The 23,643-nt window shown below is 32.7% G+C and overlaps 1 protein-coding gene across 9 annotated transcripts in view; it reads left to right on the plus strand.

Annotated features, from left to right (window-relative positions):
- Positions 1-23,643, plus strand: part of VPS13B (vacuolar protein sorting 13 homolog B) — a 739,916-nt gene that overhangs the window by 296,421 nt on the left and 419,852 nt on the right. For all 9 annotated transcript variants that reach the window (XM_058564706.1, XM_058564703.1, XM_058564701.1 and 6 more), the window contains 2 exons: positions 14,492-14,601; positions 19,899-20,046. In XM_058564706.1, coding sequence (XP_058420689.1) covers positions 14,492-14,601; positions 19,899-20,046 — 258 coding nt within the window. The remainder of the gene's footprint in view (positions 1-14,491; positions 14,602-19,898; positions 20,047-23,643) is intronic.

Consider the following 23,643-nt stretch of genomic DNA (forward strand, 5'->3'; position numbering starts at 1 on the left):
CCACATAGAGCTGGTCGCCACTGCAGCTGCTGGAATAAGAGACAATTGAGGCTCAAGTGGAGAATTAGAGGTATCTGAGACAGGAGAAAGGAATGCTAGAGAATAAAAATCAATAGCTATCCACTAAAAATGACACAGGAAAAGGCTCATCATAAAACATTATAGAAAAGTTGTATATAGCATGTGATGCCAATTACTATATTTTTGGAAAATACACTTGTTTTGGATACCATCTTCTTGTGACTACGCTATAGCATATATATTGAAACAGCTGGGGTTTAAGTCTTCGAATATTAGGAGTCTCATCTATAGCAAAATGTTAATATTGATTAAAAATATTTTCTTCCTACTTTTTTGTTGACTATAAAATATCTCTAATTATCTTATTTTATTTATATTCAGTTAAAAGGCTTAACACAAACAGCATACATGCAATAGTATCACACTGGAATGTTGGAAACCAGGCTAGGAAACTTCTATTTGTTATCAGTAATCAAAGTGTGTCTTATATTGAGAAGTATTTGGAGTACTCTTTGAATTTAGGCACATTTCGAATAAATGCTTCTGGATTGAAATGAAGCTACACTTTATAATAAGTGCTTGAAAAATTAAAGATAAATGTAATAATTTATTCATTCATTAAATTTAGTATTTTCTATGTGCCAAACCCTCTCCTTGGCATTGGACATATGTGAACAGTAGGGATGGTCCCTGATCTGATGAGCTTACATTCCATCTGTGGAGGTAGATAATGAGTAAATAAAATATATAGTCATAAATGTTAAATAATAAGAAACAAGAATACTGTGATGAAAAATATAGTGGAAAAACTTAATTTGATAGAGTGGTCAGAGACAAGACTCTGTGAGGGATAACAGAGAGGTAACTGAAGGAATAGCAAAGAATTTGACATGTTTTAGGGTAGCTGAAGTATAGTCACCAGGTGGAGAGTGCCGGAGATGAGATTGCAGAGAGAGTAGTCAGATCGACATGGCTTTGTAGGCTATGATAAGAAGTTTAGATTTAATGCAAAGGGGATTGGTAAGGCAGTGTTTAAGCAGTGTGGAATAACATAATCTGGTTTATCACCTAAACACACGAAATCTTTTGATATTTGTATGTGTTTTTTTTATTATAAAAGTAATTATATCTTCAGTAAGTAGAATTTGAGAAGTTAAAAAATCTAGAGAGCAGAAGAAAAAATTGAACCCATCACAAAAATCACAAACCATTAAAAATTTTTCTCTTCATAGATCCTTCTAGCTTATTCCCTGCTTTTATTTTACTTGTATTAAATTGTATTTAAAATTTCTGTTTGTGTCATAAGAATTTTCCTATTATCACATAGTCTTCATAACCATCATTTTAAAGATTATGTACTATTTTATCACTTGGAATCATCACAGTTTGCTTAACCATTCGTAATTTTTGGAGATTTAGATCTTTTCAAGTATTTTCTATTATAAATAACTGTATGTAAAATTCTTAATATTAAGCAATTCCTGTATTTCCTTAGCATAGATTTCTGGAAATGGAATTAATTAGTTAAAAAATATTAACTTTTTATTACCAAATTCATATGCAAAACTGTTATATTAATTTAGACTCCTAATGGCAATGTGTTAGCAGGGGTCAGCAAACTTTTTCTTAAGGAGCCCAGGGAGGACATATTTGAGGCTTGTGGTCCGTATAATCTCTATATCAACTACTCAGTTCTCCTCTTTCATTGTAAAAGCAGCCATAGACAATGTAAATAAATGGGCATGCCTGTATTCCAAAATACTTTATTTATTAAGAAAATTTTACAAAAATATCTTAGTCTGTGGACTGAAGGCTATGTTATACTATTAATTATACCTTGGTATTACTTGGATTTAACTCTTTAAAATTGTATGTCCAGGACTTTTAGAATTAAATAAATTCGACAGACTCTAAAATAGTTTTAAATCACATGTCACTGAGAGCTCCATTGTTGTTTTTTAAAGGTAGAAATTAATATACTTTGTGATTGGTTTTAATAGCTATAGCAATAATTCATTAACTTTCTTTGTGTTCTATATATTGTATACTTGCTCCATGTTAATCTTTGATGTTACAGAAGACTCTAATCTAATTTGAACTCCAGGAATGGTAATGACTTCTTAATTCTTAATGGTTGCAACCATAAATTTGATTTAATACTGGAATGCTGTTCAGAAACCAGACTCTGCGAATTTTAAAGCCTCTGACTTTGTCAACTCAGCTTCACACCCATGTAAGCTTTGTAACCTTGAGAACTCTGTATAAGGCTTACTAAGGCCTGCTCTTCAATATACATGTATCTTACAGGGTTTTGTGCCTCAGTTACAGAGGAAAGACGTAAAAACTGGAACCATGGTCAGGTAGAATAAAGCATTGACATGTTTCAGAGACCTGCTGTTCTTTATGGTGTTCTATGTGGTGTAAATAGAATAAGATTCTCAATAACCATCAAGTGCTCTAGTAAGTATTTTTGGAAAATAGTAAGCAAGCTAAATTAAACATGCAGATTTATTTTTTGCCTCAGCCATCAGTTTTTTTTCCCCCAGAGGCAAGCCAAATTAGGGGGAAAAATTATTTTAATTTCAGATTACTTGTGGAAAAACATGAATAATGGGGATTTTTTTGTTTGCTTTTTTTTTTGATACATGCAAGAAAGCAATTTTTAAAAAATTTTTATTTATTTTTGGAACGTGGTGATCCTAGGGTTCTTGTATTAAGGCAACCTTAATTTCTGAAAAATTGAAAGAAATAACTTGGTTGGAGAAGGATGACTGATGGAATGGAGGGCAGTATTCTGAACTTAGGAATGCTAGAAATCTATCCTATGATTTATGATAGGAGATCTCAGATGAAATGAGAAGTAATGATGTTAAGTATCAGAAAATGCATACTTGTCTGGTCTTGATCAAAAAAGCATTGCTTTTAATTTCCAAGTTAAGATTTATTATTATTAATAAAAATTTTAGTATTCAAGGATTTCATAATTAAATCAAAATGTATATTCTGTCTCCTAGTTAGTCTGTTGAATATTGTTATGATTTTGAAAGAGTCCTTTCCAGCCTCTACTGGTATGTGGAATTTAACTACCAGAGACACCATCTAGTATGAATGACTGAGGATTCTTCTTTCATTTCATTTTAAGGATCATTATAATAAAAAACATTGATTAAGTTTCCTACTAGAATCTGTAAAAAGAAATACATGCATGTGATCCTTTACTCTGTGTGCTTAAAATTTAAGCCATATGTGGAACATCATATAGTCAGCAAAATTAAAATGCTAAATCAGTACATTATAAATTATTAAGCATGATCAGAGATTATTAGTATTGGCTTTAAATTACTTAAACCAAACTAAATACTGATTTATTCCAAATTATTGTACATCAGTTCTTATGCATCATTAATTCAAAAGTAATTCTATCATATTGTTGACAGTGTCTTTACAGTGCTCGTAGCCTTAAGTTATTTAATATATGCTAATGCAATTAAGTTACATGTTGGAGTTTGGGGCCTAATTATAAAAGAGATCCAGAAGTATTTGAAATTAATAAAACTATCATAATATTAGACAGTAGAATATATTTTACTGAGGAGTGTGAGTCAATTGGTAATAAATTTTCTAATGATTATATGTTGAATTATAATCTATGTTTTGATTATATTTTCCTCTAAAATTAGATTGTTTGAATTTAAGAATTCAAGAATTGGTTTTAAAAATTATGTTTTATTTATAGAATCATGAATTTATTCATACTGATTTGGTGCAGGATCACTGGGATGAAGATTCTGAATAATGAAAATCCTAGATAAAGAATAGTAACAAATTAAAGATAAATATAAGACTTTTATGAGATCTGGTAATTTTCTAAATAGGTTTTGCGTGTAGTGAATAAAGTTTTTACTCTTGTTTCTTATATGAATCAAAGCTTTCATTGAAATTCAAAATTTTGATCAGGAAAAATGTTTGATGTAGTTTCCTGATTTTAGAATATGAATATATAGTAATATATTATTTTTAAATCTTGAAGTGGTACAGTTGTTTTACCTTGTATACAGCATGGTTCATATACTTGCAGATCTTTTTCTGTAGTATATCACTTGTATATTCACCCACATACACTCAGACATATCACTATTTTATGTTTAAATATACATGTATATTATATATAAGCATATTTTATATTTAAATATAATACATACATATGTAATACCTGAAATTTCTGTGCAGTACAGTTGTATCTGCACTTTGCTTTTTTCACTTTAAATGTACTATTATGCACTTATTTTTGTTTCATTATAAATATCTGTACTTCATCATTTAATATCTGAATCTAATGTTCCATTAAATAATCATAACTTGGCTATAGATGTTGCTGTTATTTACATATTTTTGTTACTGTAATAATACTACAAATGAGCATCTTTGTGCATATACCTTTAAAAGCATCTACAAGTGTTACTGTCGGATTACAAGAATTAAAATTGCCAGATCAGTGAGTTGTACACTTAAAATTTTAATAGGTAATTCCAAAATGGCCTTCAAAAAGACTGTACCAATTTCTAATTCTTTCAGCAGAGCGTGAGAGTGCTTTATCCTTCATAGCTGTATCAGTAATAGAATTTCATTCTTTTAAGCTTTTGTTAATCTAGCACTGAAAAATTATCCTATTGTTTTACCTTGAACTTCTTTGGCTGTTAGTGATGTTAAGCATTAGTGAAAGCCAGTTGTATTTATTCTGTGATTTGTCTATTTCTATTGTTTGCCCATTTTCCTGTTTGGTTGTATATTTTTTTTCTTAGTAATTTTTAGGTGATCATCCTATGCCATGTATATTATCTTTGTTATGTATTTTTCTAATATTTTATTCTAATCTGACTTTTGCCTTTAATTTTGTTTATGGTATCTTTTATCATTTAGAATTTCTAACTAAGCTTTTCATTGTCAAAGCTGTCTAGAATTACCTTTACAGTTTGAGGTTTTATGTCATGAATATAAAGTTAGAGGAAAAAACTTTGAAACACCACAAAGCATTAATTACTGACATGGTTTGCAGTTACCATTAAATCTCATTTGTGTATTCTGTGCCAATTGAGAAATAATACACATGACTAAGATAGAGACTGATTATTAACTTAATATCTGATAAAACTGATTAACTATTTGATCTGGGGAGAAAAAAAGACCAGCAGGAAAAATAAAGAAACACACAGTCTCGTTGAAATACAGTTCTTCTGCCTTCTCTGTGCCTGAACTGGACTGGAAAAAAACACACAACTGGGATGAGTTGACTCACTTTGAATTCATGACCAAGGAACACAGATGGGTCTTTAATGTTGTAAAACAATGTCACTATTTCACACATTCTACAGTTTCCTAAAGCACTCATAACCTCCTCTGTCGTTCTTAACTGATGACATTCTTATTTCCTGAGAAAACTGAATTGAGTCAGTGGCTAAAATGAGTTCTGTAATACGCAGTATTGTTGTTGGCCAGAGAATGGAAAGGTCAATGGTAGTAGGAAGTCTTAATGGTGGAGGCCAATTTGAATCAAAGGATGTGCAGAATTTGGATAGATGGAAAGAAGAAAGTATGTCAATAGATATTTAATGAATACTTTTTGTCTGATCTGAATTGGGCTTGACAGTAACATTGGCAAGTTCAGAGGACAGTGAAGGAATTGATAAGCTGAAAAATAAGGTAAATGCATTGCTACACTATTTTACTTCCAGTTACCACCATCCTCTTCTTTCTGCTCTGTGGGCATATATTTTACTTCTATGTGCAATATGAACCCTACATTGCATTGTCGTTATTTTTACTTTAAACAGTCAAGAGTGTTTTTAAAGAGATTTAAATATATATATATATATGCATATATATATATATATATAAAAATATATGAAACTTTGTATGTGTATAGGAAGGAAGAAAGAAAGAAAAGAATTTTTTTAGGATATCCTTTTTATTTACCAATGTATTTACTCTTTCTGGTGTCCTTCATTACTTTTCTAGAGTTGAGTTTCTATTTGTTATAATTTCCTTTCAGCCTAAATTTAGCACTGCTCTAGTAATTTCTAGTAGTGCAAGTCTTTGGAGACAAATTATTTTTGTTGTGTGTGTGTTTTTATTTTGTCTTCATTTTTAAAGGATATTTTCAATGGATATAGAAATCTAGATTGTTTTTTATTCTTTCAGCACTTTAAGGATATCATTCCATTGTCTTTTGGCCACTATTATTTCTGATGAGGAGTTATTTATCATGGTTACCTTATATGTATTGTGTCTTTTTTTGCTCTGGGTAATTTCAAAACTTTTTCTATCTTTGGTTTTCTGCATTTTAATCATGATGTGTCTAAAGCTGGTTTTCTTTTTATTTATTCTTGCGGTTTGCTGAGTTTTTTGAATCTGTCAGTTGATAACATTCATCAGGTTTGGAAAGAGTACTTGAAAGAATTCTTTACCTCCGATACTATATTTTTTGAATTCTAATATTTCCATTTGGCTCTTTTTAATAGTTTCCATCTCTCTGCTACAATTCCCCTTCAGCTTATGCATGTTGTCTACCTTCTTTTCACTATGTTCTTTAACATATTTATCAGAGTAGTTTTAACATCCCTGTTTGATAATTCCAATATTTGCATCACTTTTGGGACTAAAGCTATTGACTCTTTTCTCTTTCGATAATGAGTTATTTCTTCTTGTTTTGCTGTATGTTTCATAATTTTTTTTAATTGAATGCCAAACATTGTGTGTAAAAAGAATAATAGAGCCTGTGGTAAATAATGTTTTTGCCCACAAAAGGGCATACCTCTTCTTTTGTCATGTTATTTTTGGTATAGTTGAGATGGATCTGGTCTTTGCTTTCTTTTTTGTGATTGAGCTGAGTCTGGTTCTTGCTTTCTTATATTAAGTTATTGCAGCTTTCAAATTTTTATAGAGCAAGATCAGAATCTTTCTTTTTGTAATCATGGTTTATGATTTTCTCTCAATTCTCCTGACCTACCCTCAGACTTCAGGATGCCTTGTTCACTTGTCCTTATAGAGGGATCTCTCTTAGATCCTTTTCCCTTCTCCTAATCACAGATTGTCCTGGTTGGTGCTCACTGAAAATTTCAGAGTGCCTGGTAAGATTTCTTTCAGTTCTCCTTTGCACTCAGACTTCATCAGGCTCCATCCATCTCCATCTCAGTGAGGTCTTGCTCATTCAGTCCTGTCCCCTGTCATCTCATGAGTGTTTGGTGGAGGCTTGTTGAAAAGATATGGCAGGTGTGTGGACTCTCCTTGTGTCTAGGGTTCTCAAAGATTCTAAGCTGTCATGCCAGCCCCTAACTAGGTCTTTAAACATTTGTTAAAAGTTCAGTTGTTTTCTTCTTATCAGCTTTCTTCTCCTCCTACTGCTGTGCCAAGAATGAGAGCTGCTAGTCATTCCTTCTCCCCTATGAGGGCCTTTCAATTTTATGATTTTTATTCATTAGGTTTTGTTGTGAACACTGCTCTCTGGTGAATTGAAAAGCTTTGATAGGTTACATGGCTTGCTCTTGTTGTTGTGATGGAATAGAGTTCTCTTTCGATTTTCTGTATCCTAACAGAAGGTGAAGTAATTGTTAATTAAGTAATGTGAGCTACCATACACACATACCTCAAGATCTTATGATTCATTTATACTAAATTTTACAGTTACGTTGGATAAAGTTGCCAATAGTTGTCAGCTCATCTCTGCTCTATCATTTCTTAGCCTCTGATTACTCTATCTTTCCTTTATTCCCCACCTTTGTTTTTGAAGTATTGATTCTTCCTTTTTTTGTTTACTTAACTGTTTAGCCAAAATTCTTGAAATTAATCTTAAAAATAAAAGTAGCAAATAATTTCTTAAGAGCTACACAAATCTAAAAAGTTGTTACTTTACTATAGCTGCGTAATAGAAAAATAACTGCCACTTAGCTGAAGATTAATATGTCTATGTTTAATATGTCTGTGTTTCTTGTCTCACTCATTGGTTCAAGATAAAATGCAGGGCACCTTTTCCTGTTTATGACTTGATAGGTTACAAGACAAACTGATTGGTTGACAAGGTTTCTATAGCTGATGAGAAACATATATGTTCAATTTTAATGCTCTGCAGCTTTGGTCTCTAACTGCTATTTCAGTTCTCCTTCTTTAGCTTAGGATGTTACTGAAAATGACAGTGGTGCCTTGGTTTAACTAATTGGTGAAGCCTGAGTGGAATGTGGATAAGTGAGCCATTTTGGCAGTGAGCAGAGGAGTAGAGCACACTTTTCTCATTAATTGTCTTCCAGGCTAAAATTAAACAGAATAATACATTGCCAAAATTTAGTGATTTGTGGGGGATCTGAGTCAACTCAGTATCAGGCTAATTGTCTGCACACTTATATGTCGGAACTTGTGTTATTTTTAAAGGCTATGTCTCATAAATTGGGTATAATATGAAAATATCCCTTTAAATTTAAAAGAACATCTTCTCTAAATTATAATTTCAACTAAATTGATGTTAAATTAAGATCATTCTCTTATCACCTATTTAACATTCATCAAGTTTAAACCTGGCTATGAGTCATTTAGTTATATTTGTTATAGCATAATTATATAACATAATATGAATATTTGTTGGTGAATATTTTTTAGCTTTATTATAAAAAAAATAAGACTTTCAAAATTAATTTTTCTATGTGAAAATATTTGTTACATTTGTTTTCCTTTTTCTTTCTCTAAAATCCCAATTCAAAAGGTGTGATAATAACTTAGAAACCGTTTTTAAAAATTTACTCAACACTTAGTTTTTGGCACATCTGAAAAGACTTTTAAAGTAACTTGACCAATATGGAGAATATCTGTAATTTCTTTATTTTTGTCTTTTTCAGTTTGATACTTTTAAATTTATATAGTGCTTTGTTTATATAGATTTTTTTGTATATTTTTCATCATAATTTTTAAAAAAGTTTGTATGGGGCTTGTTCTAGAGATATTTAATAGAACAAAACTTATTCTGATTTATTTTTAAAAATCAATTTAATTTCTTTTTCTTTATTATCTTTTAACACTTGGTACATACAAAAGAATATATATGTAAGTTTTGAAGTAAAATCATATAATGAATACCATTGACTATTTACTAAGAAGTTGATTGTCAATTTATTTGCTTTTTTATTCCCTAGGTGGTCTTTCTTTTCATTTGGGGTGATTTTCTCTTCTTCCCTTTATCTTAAGTGTTTTGTAGCTTCTTCTTTTTTTTTGTTTAATGTAGGTTTGTTTTTAATTATCCAGTTTGGGTTCATTGGGCTTCTTGGGTTTGATGTTTGCTATCTGAGAATTCTGTAAAATTCTCAGCTGTTATGTTTTTATGTATGTATGTATGTATTTATTCACATATTTATTTATTTTTTGTGAGGAAGATCAGCCCTGGGCTAACATCCTTGCCAATCCTCCTCTTTTTGCGGAGGAAGACTGGCCCTGGGCTAACGTCTGTGCCCATCTTCCTCCACCTTATGTGGGACGCCACCACAGCGTGGCCTGAGAAGTGGCGCATCAGTGTGCGCCTGGGATGGAACCCAGGTCCTCAGCAGCGGAGCGCGCTTAACCGCTACGCCACCGGGCGGCCCCTCCGCTGTTTTTTTTTTTTTTTTGTGAGGAGATCAGCCCTGTGCCAACATCTGCCAATCTTCCTCTTTTTGTTGCTGAGGAAGACTGGCCCTGGGCCAACATCCGCGCCCATCCTCCTCCGCTATACATGGGACGCTGCCACAGCATGGCTTACCAAGCAGTGCATCCGTGCGCACCCAGGATCCGAACCTGCGAACCCCGGGCCGCCACAGCAGAACACGCGCACTCAACCACCTACGCCACCGGGGTTATGTTTTACTGTTATGTTTTTAACAGTATTGCCTCAACCCCATTCCTAAGTATCTCCCTCTGGAATCTAATTAGATATATGTTCTTACTCAGTTGTGATATCTCTTAACTTCATTTTATTTTATTTTTTTAGATTTCTTTTTTTTGTTTAATTTTTTGTTTATTGTAGTAACATTGGTTTATAACATTGTATAAATTTTAGGTGTACGTCATTATACTTCTATTTCTGCATAGATTACATCATGTTCACCACCCAAATACTAATTACAACCCATCACCACACACTTGTGCCGAATTATCCCTTTCGCCCTCCTCCCTTCCCTCTTCCCCTCTCATAATCACCAATCCAATCTCTGTCTCTATGTGTTTGTTTGTTGTTGTTATTATCTACTAGTTAATGAAGGAAATCATACAGTATTTGACCTTCTCCCTCTGACTTATTTCACTTTGCATAATACCCTCAATGTCCATTCATGTTGTCACAAATGGCTGGATTTCATTGTTGCTTATGGCTCAGTAGTATACCATTGTGTATATATACCACATCTTCTTTATCCATTCGTCCCTTGATGGGCACTTAGGTTGCTTCCAGGTCTTGGGTATTGTGAATAACGCTGCAGTGAACACAGGGGTGCATGTATCTTTATGCATTGGTATTTTCAAGTTCTTTGGATAAATACCCAGCAGTGGAATAGCTGGATCATATGGTAGTTCTATCCTCAATTTTTTGAGGACTCTCCATACTGTTTTCCATAGTGGCTGCACCAGTTTGCACTCCCACCAGCAGTGTATGAGAGTTCCCTTCTCTCCACATCCTCTCCAACACATGTTGTTTCTTGTCTTGTCTTAACCTCATTTTAATAGTGTTCTTTCATTTTTCTATCTCAGATGCATTCTAAATTATCTCATCATGCTTATTCCATTTCATTAATTTTCTCTTCAGCTATATCTAATCTGCTGTTTAACCTGTTGGGTGAGTTTTTTACTTCAAAAATTAAATCTGTCATTTCTATTTTTTCAGTTTTTCTTTAAAATATGTTCTTTGCTGATACATTCTCATTGTGTGCGCCTTTTTAGGAATTTATGCTTTTGTATTTTAAACATTTTTACATAGCTGTTTTATGTCCTGTATTCAAATATCTCCATTGCTTGAAGGTCTAAATTTGTTGTTGGTTGATTTTTTGAACTCTCACTTACAGTGGCTTGTCTTAGGCAGTGCTGTCTGATCTTTTGTTATAGGAACCATTCACAGATCTTAATTTGTGCCTGTTCCATGACCATTAATTGGAGACTTTTTTCAAAGAGAAAATTTTCTTCTGCGTTTTGCTACCTGCTAGGGAGAGATTCCTCAGCAAAAAAATCTAAAGCTCGTTTACCTCTTTTTCCTGTTGTCCTCATTTTGAGAATCCCAATTATATTCTTCCTCAAAGCAACTGTGCCTGTTTTATAATGTTCCCTTTTCAAGAGGTAACTAGTTTCAAATCTTTTCAGTAATTATTAAATAACATGGCTTTTCTTGCTCTTTCTTGATTATTCATTTTAGAGCATTGTTTATTGATGTCTTACTGTGGAAAATGATAATTGGCTAACTTTTACCTTTTCCAGCTCCCATAACACATTCTTCTTATGTACCTATACTCCTAATATTTTTATATCATAAGTTTTATTAATTGATTAACTCATTCATTTTTTTCAGAATTGACATTGTCTATAAATATTATTCATGGCACAGTCCTGTATTTTATGATCAGTTATCCTTTCCTTTATAACATTTGTTTTTCCTGTATTTAATAATTGTGTTTATTGTTATTAAGTTTTCCCTGTACCTCTCCCTAATTAACTGTTGTCATCCTGGGGATTCTCATCATTTTTCTCCTGTGTTGGATCTTTTGCCTTCTAGATCCCATTGTCTTCTTTCTTTTTGTAATTCCTTCTTTTGGTGGAAGACATTTTTTATTTTAATCATATTATTTGTGTAGTCTTTAATATTTATGTGATATTAATTATAAAATAAATTCTATTACAGTGGGCTCATGTGAGGAAGCAATTCATAGTAATTTAAATCTAATTGTATTTTCATTTCTCTATGGATTTTAGAAAAGTCTTTTAACCTTTAAGATTGAATTATATATTCTTGAATTTAAATAAATTTTAAAACTCTCCATTTAAATTTGTTCAACTCATTACTTTAAAATAAAACGGTTTTAATAAACAATTTTTCATATTTGGGGACAAATTCTATTTCTCACCTAATAACATTTTTGGCGAGAATGAGTTGTTATAAAACAAGAACATTATTGAAATTAACTCTTGCTGCATACTGTAATACTATATTTCTGTTAGTTTGTGGAGATGATGGTCTCTGGTGTAGTAGAGCTGCTATAATTGTTTGAAAAGTGGATATAATTTTGGGAAAGTTCTATTTTATTTCCCTTAATATAATATAGCATTTTAAGCCTTTATTCTGTAGGCTAGTGGTATTTGAGAAATAGAAGAATTTAAATTCTCATGAGGAATTTGCATTCTATTACAGGAAAAAATATATATTAAATTCTATTTTCCAGTGGACTTCAATTATGACTCATCGTTTGCAATCATCTTGTGTTTAGTTTCTTCCCCATCATTCCTTCCTGATATGTATTTGAGTAAATCATTGCTCACCAGCACACGCATTGGTACATGGAAGTGGGGATTGTGGGATTGCTTATGTTATCTCAGCATGCTGCCTAGGAATCTGTACTGATCTGGGTCCCTGAGAGGAGTAGCCCTGTAGGGTGGAGTACACATGGCAAATTTCACTTGTTTGAAAATTCTGTGCAAAGCTGTGAGAAAAGGGGAAATTTCTTTCTCTTGTTTCTTTTCCTCCATCCTATCTCTGTCTCTGTGGTTCACTTTTCATAGGACTTGGTATTAATGTTAATTATACTAATTGTTTAAATAATCTGCAATATTATAGAACAAATGGGCTTTTTTCAGCTAACCTGAGAACCTATCTACCATTTATTCTGACTTTTTTTTTTTTTTTTTTTTTTTAGCCCCTACCATGTGGCAGTTACTTTTCTAGATGCTGGAGATACAGTTGAGAGCAAAACTGACAAATACCCCTTCCTTCATATTCCATACATCCTGGTGGTGTAATAATAATATTTTTATCAAAAAATATATGTAGAAATGCAAAAACTTATTTGTGGATATACATAGTATGCATATAAATTAAGAATGGGGTATTCTGCTTAAGTTCTGTGTGAGCTACTTTTTATCAGAGAGGGACAAAAATATTTTAGTAGGATGGAATTGCATCTTGTTACACTTCAGCTTTGTGTTTTATGTCAGAATGTTAGCCTGCATTTCGTCTCGGCAGCTCTCTCCCTTTGCTTCTGAACATTTAAAGCTGTAATTTACAGTGATTTATTTAGTGGTTATAATAATGCTTCCTTTCACATCGTGAATTAGTTTTATAATATAAACAAAGAAGGCAGATAATATTCCATTCTCACGGCAAATATAGAAATTGCTGTTTGCCTAAAAAATTAAGCTTATTACTATTTTTTAAAGACAAATGCACTTTTTAATGAGATATAATTCACATTCAATAAAATTTATTATTTTAAAGTGCATAATTTAGTGGTTTTTACTGTATTTGCAAGGTTGTGCAACAATCACCATTTTCTAATTCTGGAACATTTTCATCACTCCTGAAAGAACGGCACATCTATTAGCGGTTATTTCCCATTCTTCCTTCCCCCCCAGGTCCTGGCATCCACTAATCTACTTTTTTTTTTTTTTTTTTTGTGGGGAAGACCAACCCTGAGCTAACATCCAATGCCAATCCTCCTCTTTTTGCCGAGGAAGATGGGCCCTGCACTAACATCCGTACCCATCTTACTCTACTTTATATGGGACACCCCCACAGCATGGCTTGATGAGTGATGCCTTGGTGAGCACCCAGGATCTGAACCAGCGAACCCTTGAGCTGCCGCAGTGGAGCACACGCACTTAACCGCTGTGCCACCAGGCTGACCCCTAATCTATTTTTTCCTCTATGGTTTTGCCTTTTCTGGCCATTTCATATAAGTGGAATCATACAACATGTGGTTTTCTGTGACTGGCTTTTTTTCACTTGAGCTTATTTTCAAGGTTTATCCATGTTGTAGTGTGTATCAGTACTTCATTCCAAATTATATATAATTTTACATTTTGTGGCTATACTACATTTTGTTTGTCCATTCAACAATTCATGGACATTCATATTTTCCCCACTTTTTGGCTATTATGAATAATGCTGCTATGAAAATTTGTGTAGAAGATTTTGTGTGGACATATGATTTCAGTTCTCTTTGTATGTACCTAGGAATAGAATTGTTGGGTTATGTTGTAACTATTGTTTTTCTTTTTGAGGAAATGCCAAATTGTTTTCCAAAGTATTTGCACCATTTTGTGTTCCCACCAGCAGTGTATGAGGGTTTGAATTCCTCCAAATCCTTGTTAACACTTGTTATTGTTTGTCTTTTTTATTACAGCTATCCTAATTGGTGTGAAGTGACATAAAGCTTATTATTTTTTATGAGGAATTATAGCAATTTAAAATCTTGTTTTTTAGGTGCCGTACTTCTTTGTAGTGTACAAGGACTAGCAGTTAACATTGACCCAGTCTTATACACCTGGCTCATTTATCAGCCTCAGAAACAAACCAGTAGACATGTGCAGCAGGTAAGAAATGTTTATGATTTATTCTCTAAATGAATAAATATTTTTCTCATTTATTAGAGTTATATATTTCTTCTGTTGATTTTATAGATGTGCCAGAATTTTTCAATCCCCCACTCTGCCCCTTTCAAACAATTCTATTCCTTAATTTCTGTACAAGAAATTGCAGCTCAAAGTAGAGTTTCATTTACTATTAAAGAGGCTGTCTGTACAATTGCTCGTAAAACAGTTGCATGAGACAGGCTAGTTTAAATAGTCCTATTTTACTGGACTATTTTCCTTCAGTGCCAGTGTGTTTGTTCTCAGGGTGTCTGATATAGAAGAATTGCTTAGTAAGTGTTACCTTTCATTTTTATTATCTCTATATTTCTTCTTCATCTTTAGGTTTATTCAACAGATGTGCATTGAGTTTCTAACTCTGGGATTGGGGTGGTTTGTGCAAAAGAGTTGGGATATATGTTAGTTTAAGAAAATATAAACTACAAAGTAAAAAGTAACTAATTGTAATTTCTAGAATACTTACATGTAATTCTCTATGTCATGTAACTTAAGTGTAATTCTGACAGATAGATTTTATTATGCCTATTTTAAAGATGAAGAAACCAATGCTTATTGAGGTTTACTTATCTGTTGTCACATATATAGTAAATGGCAGAACTAAGAATTTTTGAGGCCAAATTTATGCTATATTGAATTGCATTTTCCCATTGACTTAATTGTAATTTTGTAATATTCTATTTGAAATAGCTTTGTATCTTTTTTCTGAAGTAACTTGAAGCTAGTTGAATGGAGAAAAATACTCAATTTTATAATTACATAAGAATATAAAAAGTTAACCAAAAACTACAACCCATGTCTCAAGGAGCAGCTTTTAAAGGTTTTTCTTCACTTTGTCCTAATTTCATTTGAAACTTCTCCCCCATTCTATTCTTCCTTTTATCAAGTAGATACAGAATATGAGGCAGTATGCTAGATACTGGGGCTGTAGAAATAAAAGTCATGGTTGAGAATATCCTTCCCTCTAGAGGTATTTAGTGTATTTGAGAATATGAAGGAATATAGTAATGCCAGTCTTACTAATTGCTGCATTAGATGTATATATAGGATTATATGAAAACAAAAAAGAGGAAGAGTTCTCACAAGCTGATGAGAGTGCTAAAAGGAGGAATTGACAATTGCGCTGAGCATCATGGGAGTAAGCCAGACAAGGAAGGTTGTTTTATACTGAACTATGAGAGCAGAGGCAAAGAATATGCAATAACTTGGCAAGAAAGGGACCTTCAGTTTTTCCAGACTGCAGGCAAGTGTTCTTATAGCAACTGGTAGAAATTGGAAACCAATTTATAAAAGATTTTATTTATAGTGCTAAGTGCTTGATACTTTATCCTGAAGGGTAAAGAGGAAGTACAGGAAACTGATATAAATAGATTTGGATTTTAGAAAGTTTACTCTAATAGAATATAGAGTATGGGTGATGGAGAAGTAAGACTAATGGCAGGGAAATTTTAGTTGTAAATTTTTTTTCCTCATTGAGATATAATTGACAATATAACATTATATTAGTTTCAGATATACAACAGAATGGTTTTATATTTGTATATATTGTGAAATGATCAGCACAATAAGTCTGGTTCAAATTCATCACCACACATAGTTACAGATCCTTTTTCCTTGTGATGAGAACTTTTGAGATTTACTCTTAGCAACTTTCGAGTATACAATACAGTATTATTAGCTATAGTCATCATGCTGTATATTACATCCCATGACTTATTTATTTTATAACTGCAAGTTTGTACCTTTTGACCCCTTTCACCCATTTCTCCCACCCCTGCCTCTGGCAACCTCCCTTCTGTTCTATGTATATGGGAGTTCAGGCTTTTTTTTGTTTGTTTAGATTCCACATCTAAGTGAAATCATATGGTATTTTTTTTTCTCTGTCTGACTTATTTCACTTATCATAGTGCCTTCACGGTCCCTCCATGTTGTTGCCAATGGCAAGATTTTCTTCTTTTGTATGGCTGAATCATATTCCATTGTATTGTAAATTCTTCCTTGGCTATTTTATAAGTGATGCAATTATCTCCAGTATACCATAGATATCCGCGAAGGTCAAATAGTGTTCTAGTAGCTTAAGTAAATTAAACATTCATTTGATTGATACCAAGCACTTTCAGAGATTTTGCTTTTTAATTTTATTTTTGTTATATTGTTTTATAACTATTTTAAAATTAAATATTTTATAAGTTCAAAAACAGTAGTTTTATTTAAAAGATAAACTAATAAATACCCATAATCCTGCTCATGCAGAGTTACAAATAATACTGAGGTAAGTATCTTCATAGATAAATCTTTGTACTTTTTCTTTTTTCTTTTTTTTTTTTGCTGAGGAAGATTGGCCCTGGGCTAACATCTGTGCCCAGTGTAAGGAGTCAGGTACAAGCATGTCATTGCAGTATTCATTGTAATGGTATAAAATTGGAGACAACCTAAATCACTGTCTCTGATGAAGTGGATAAAGCTTGGCATATTCACGTGATGTAATACTTTATTGTTAAAGATTATATAATAGGTCTTAATATGGATGTCCCAAAATTATATTTCATGCAAAAACCAATTTCCCAAGGATTTTTGCAATATGCGAGTGTCTACGTATATTTTTCCAAAACCACTCTTAAAATAAATAAATATATATGTAATATGTGTAAATAAATATAGGTGTAAAAAATTAATTTGAAGAATTGTCTCAGTGTCATAATAGTGGTTGACTCTGGGAGGAATCGGCAGTTGGTTAGTAGTCAGAGGGGATTTTAGCTTTATCTGCAATACATTATTTATCTCTTTTATTTAAAAAAAAAAGCAAATATATTATGTTAATAGCCAGTAAGTATTGGTTGTGATAGGAATATGGATGTTGTTTTCTTCTTTATAATTTTCTGTATTTTTACATTTATTAAATTAATAATAAATTAAAGGAGGGAAAACTTTATAGGAAGAGGGACCAAAGGCTTTAGGTATTTGGGGTTCATGAGATACTGATGGGGCAAGGATAGGACAGATCTGAGGCTAGAGATTAACTGAAATTTGAGAGAATATCCAGTACCAGAAGGTAGAAGAATGTAAGCAGACCAATGGTAGGTTGCTGAAAATAAATACTGCTTATTTTGATATTTTTGACTGGAGTAAACATATTTCCAGAAAACTGGAGGGAATCACTCTCCTTACTCTTCATGCATTATCTCTTCATGCCTGACACGTAGCACCGATATTAGCAATCATTCAGAAAATATTTTTGGAGGGTCTGTTGGACACCATTCTAAGTATTTGGAATACAGCTCTGTAGAAGACATATAAGATCCTTGCTCTCTTGTTAGAAAGGGTTTTTATTTGGCCTTTACTATGTTTTTTTTATTGCGTGAAAATGCACCCAGAGTTTTAGCCACCGAAAGGAAGATTTCTGTTTGTTGTTGGGTATTGTCAATACCATGGCTTTCATTAATCTCATTTTTCAACTATTGTGCTTGAATTCAATATCACACTATGCAGCACATAATTTTTCTCTAATTATTTATTATATATTAATTTTGATCCTGAACTTGGTTGTAATTTCTTAGAGTGCTTGGTCATATTCCAGGTTTATAAATAATGGCCAAGAAATTCAAGGGATTATGGAATCACTAAATGTTAGAGCATAAAGGGGATTTCTAGTAGACGTCTCAACCCCCTTATTTTATAGATGAGAAAGTTAAATCAATCAAAACTTACATTATGCCCTGCCTTTCTCATGTAGGTCTTAAATATTATTTCCTATTTCAAATTGTATAAATATTATAAGTTTGACTAAATATTTAGTATGAAGGCAAGTACTCTACATTAAGATGTTTTGTACAGTATATTTAATCTTTTTATTTTCTCATTATCAACTTTCTTGTCCTTTTACTCAGCCTAAGTAGGAACTTGTAAAACAATTTGCCGTTTTCCCTCTAGCTCATCACTTGATTGGTTATATTACATAGTTATAAAATGTACACATGTTCTTATTGAAATATTTATTCATAATCTAAATAATATTAAATAAGTATTATAAGTTGGGTGAGGATTCAAGTTGGATCTATGAAAGTGTGGTTGTTGTGGTACTGAGGGTAACAGACTACACTGCAGCCTGACCAGCCCCCTCCAGATTCATCATCTGATGCAGCTGTATTACAGTTATCATCTGTTGTTTCCCAAGCTGCAATTTCCTTCTCAATTTGTGGCTAAAACCCAACATTTGATGATTGTTTTCCACCCAGTTCAACATTGATCTTTGACCCTGCAGCAAACTTAAAAATACCTATTTATTTTTTTTGCCAAAAATCTGACAAGATTGTATTGGGTGTCCTCAGCAGTAACATCAGACTTTATTTTGGTGAATAAAGATGAAACAGCTGCTTTATTGTCCAGCTCAGCAGTCATGCATTCACTACAGGGTCATAATGTTTTCCAGCTTTCTCTAACTATAGATATTTTTCTGTGCTTTCCAAATATGCTGTGGATATCACTATGTCAGACAAAATAATAGAGATTTTTGGTAATTATTAAAAAAATTGAACTGTCCATATTAACGTGTACAGAATCGGTTTATAGAAGTATGTTACTAACAATATCATTTTGTCAGCACCATGCTCTAACTGAGCTAACCAGCGTCCTAAAAATATTATTTTATAAGGCTAACTTTTTGTTTTGTTTTGTTTTTGGTGAGGAAGGTTAGCCCTGAGTTCTAACATCCATGCCCATCTTCCTCTACTCTATATGTGGGACGCCTGCCACAGCCTGGCTTGATAAGCAGTGCGTAGGTCCACGCCCAGAATCCAAACCTTGATCCCTGGGCCACCGAAGCCAGCCACATGAACTTAACCACTACACTGCTGGGCTGGCCCTGATATAAGGATAACTTTTTATTTTCTAGTAATCATAATTTTTAAAGTTAATTTTTAGTTTTGATTTTCCCTTAACATATTATCTTTATACTTCTTACTAAAATGTTAAATTTTAATTATTTCCAAGCTGTCTTGGTTTTCATACAGAATTATAATTTAGAATTGAATTATGTCCCTGTGTGAGTGTGTGTGTGTGAGAGAAAGACACAGAGAGAAAGAGAGAGGACGAGAGAGATTGATTCATTGATTCATTGATTCATTGATTTAAAATAATAAAGCCTCAACCCCAATTTGTAAAGGACTTTCCTCAATGATGCCATGTTTAACCTTCACTGCTTAAGAAATAGTAAATAATTCAGTGTTTCATTTGTCTCTCTCCAGCAGCCTGTGATAGCTGTTCCTCTTGTTATGCCAATTAGCAGAAGGAAAGAGGACGAGATGTCTCTTGGAAGTGCGCCCTTGGCAAAGCAACAATCATATCAGGCCTCTGAATATGCCAGCAGCCCTATAAAAACAAAAACAGTAACAGGTATGTGTCAAGAACTCTAAAGAGTCTGTGATTTTAACCTACCTTTAAGCTAACAAGTTATCGTGTCATCCAGGCCACAATTTCATGAATCCTGGCCAAAGACTTGAGACTCCTGGAATAGAGACAAAGGACTTTGTTATCTACAGCATTAGCAGTAACCAGAGTATTAGCTTTTTTTCTGTCCCTGCCCTAAGCCTGATTCCCACAAGGTGGCATGAAGAGGGCCAGGTGATAGCTATATACACTGACATTATGGGAGAGGAACCCTCAATTTAGAGAAATTGGACTGTAATGGGTGGAAAGCATGAGGCATACTTTATGTACCTTGCAAGACTGAAAGCAAACTTGCCCTTTGCTCAGGAGGACTATTTATCATCTGAGGCTGTACAGTGTCAAATATCCTTGAAAACACAATTGGAAACAAAGGCATTCACTATATCTCTACTTGTAAGACATGTAAAAACACAAGTGACCCGTGGAGAATTGTCTCCCGATACTATGTTCTTTCTTAAAGTGAATTCTTGCAGACCACAATACATCTCAATCTTCTATCTCTCACTTTCTCAGCTAGATCATCTATGCAAATATAAAATATAAATATTTTTCCATAAAACAATTTCTTTTATTGTGTGTAATAAAAAAAGCACTTTATGATTTCAGTTTTAAGTGTTGTTTTTCTCTTTAACGTCCAATGTTTGTGATGATGGGCCACCTACCTTCAGGTGATTTTATATTTTTCCTTAGGTGTTCGGCTTTATTTCATATAACTCATACATTCCAAACCATATTGAAAAAGATTTTATATTTTCAATAAATAATAAATCACTTATTGAATGTCTGTAATGGGCAACACTCTGTTGTAATTGATATTGAGGGTAGAAATGTTAATAAGACATGATCCCTTCCCTAAGGAATTTAAAATATGCTAGTATACGCAAGGAAGTTCAAACTAACACTTGTAGTTTAGAGGAAAAGTTAGTATTATTTCCTTACTATATTTAACAACAGCAATAAAAATGCTAACATACATTTTTGTGGAGTTTTATACATTACTATTATTATCCTCTGCTTTGTTACTTTTCCTAAAATATGATGCTATGTTTGTTTTGCGGAATCATTAGACTTCCACCTGTCACTATCCATAAGCGTTTTACTCTGTTGAGATTTTATCAATTGACAAAAATGCCTGTGCTTAGTTTTTGTATCATAGGAAGATGAAAAGTTTTTAATAAAAAGTTAGATATTATTTCCTTTAGATACCATACTAGAGTTTTAGACTTCAGATTTCTTGAACTGATAATTTACATAAAGAGGTTTATAAATATCACCTGTTAATAAAATGAAATAAGTGTCCGCTAAGTGTCAATCGATTAAAATAAATTAATCTCAATATGTATGTAATCAATATTTAATCTCAATTGAATAAATTCAATCTCAATAGTCACATTTTCTGACCTTCTTCTTTACTCTTTAGTCCTTTTCTTTAAATCACACTTGATAGTTGATTTAAAGTAATTGCTAGGAATGAGTAAAGATGAAAGAAAATGCATATGATTGAAATAAAACTACATGACATAGAACTCTATGGAAAATATGATCATAGATTTTAGAAAGCATTTGGTATGCATGGAGAAGTTTTATATATAAATTCACATCCCGTAGCAGTTACATATCAATTCACAAGTGATATCAATTAATATCTGAGATTTATTTTGCTTTCTTATACTTGCCCATTTTTTATAAGAAATTAATTTTATATTGAGGAAAATATTAAAACCTGAAAACAATTTCCCATCACTAATTATTACATTATAGAGTACGAAGACATATACAGATGACATTGTTCTTTATTTCAAATGACAAATGTGAGCTCTGGTTCTTTGCTTTTGAATTGTGGATATTTGCTTTTTCTGTCTTGAACGTTTCTGCATCTCTAGAGCCCTTAGGTTAGATATCCTACAGGTATTCTCCTTATAGGTAAGGAATAAATTATCTCACCAAATATAGATTCTTACTCAAGCTAGCATAAGAATGAACAGTTATCAAACTAATGGCTGTGCTTGCCTTGTTTTGGGACTGTGAACATTTATAGAAGGTAAAAAGCCCTGAGTATAACATGTGTTCTTTATGACTTATGTATCTTCCCCCTTGGATGCCCACCATTTTCACTTATCTGGACACCTTGGCAGTAGCGCTCTCTCTTTTTTTGAGAATGCTCTTTGCTAACCATTTGCTCTACTTAGAATTCAGTTTCAAAAATTTGTTTTACTTTTAATTAGAGTATACAGTTTCTGTTTTGGTTTTAATTTAAAAAATGTTTTATGAGTCCTCTGAATGTGTACCTACTTCTAAATGTAGTTATCCCTGTTTTATTATTTACATTGCAACGTAAACTGTAATGAATTCATGGCCTTTTACACATTTTTTTTTTGCTGTCTTTGTTTTACTTTTACCATCAGAACGCTTTTAAGTGTATAGTTCAGTAGTGTTAAGTATATTCACATTTTTGTGAAATGCATATTTTAAGATTTTAACTGAACTGTACAGTGGCAAAATGTTACTGTTAATTTATGCCTGAATACTTATTATAATAATTTTTTATTTTTATATTCTCAACCCAAGATCCAATGTTGATCTGAAGTTCATCCCCAACAAGGTGTGTAGTATTTTTTGGCACGTGAAAACCAAGGCTTGGTGATCCTGCACTGGGCTTGATTTTGCTTTCTAATTATTCAACAAGAAGCAGGTGTCTTCCTCTTCCAATCTCCACTAATGAGTGTTAAGTAGGTGGCTGCAGGGAGAACATGTGCATGATGGCTGGAAATGTGTTGACAGCAGAACAGCACTATTTCAGTGATACAGGCACATAGGGCAGGCCAAGCCAGAATAAAAGCATGTTTTACATGAAGATAATATATTATCACAAAATTCTAAATAATCTTATAGAGAATCTGCATATCTTTCAAAACAAGGAAACCTCTAAAAGCTATGACATCTGTTTACCCTATGTTTTGGAAATGTTGTGAACATTAATTTGGAACTCTTGATGAAAATGTCTGTAATGGAGATGAAAACTTGAAAAAGGATACTCCATAAATGATAGCTCTTTAAAAAGTACTAGCCATTTTTGTCTTACATGTTTATATATTACTTTTAAAGTCTAAAGCAATGTAAGTACACAGTTAAAATAATAGAAGGCCTTTTAATTTGACTCCTCGAATACTGCCAAGATAATAAAGACATGATATTTAATGATGTAAATTTAGTAGATTAAAAGTACGGAACTTTAGCTTCTGACTATCACAGAGTAACAGGGACTAGATTTATATTCCTGCTGTAAATAACTAACAAACTGGTCAAAATACATGGGAGAAAAAAAAAGTTTCAAGACATTGGACAATAGGCAGTGCAGGACTGTGATACCTCATAGAAGGGAAACAATTGAGTTGAGTCCTAGGATTGCCCTGGCTTTCCGGCTGAAGGCACCTTCCAGACCACAGAGCAGGGTGGGGTATGTGAAGCCGAGCTCAGCTGTCTTACTGAATTGAAGTTCTGGGAGGCAGAAGGATTGAAGTATAAGAAGGTGGGGAGATGACT

Source organism: Diceros bicornis, chromosome 21 (genome assembly GCF_020826845.1).
Source record: "Diceros bicornis minor isolate mBicDic1 chromosome 21, mDicBic1.mat.cur, whole genome shotgun sequence".
Classification (NCBI taxonomy): domain Eukaryota; kingdom Metazoa; phylum Chordata; class Mammalia; order Perissodactyla; family Rhinocerotidae; genus Diceros; species Diceros bicornis.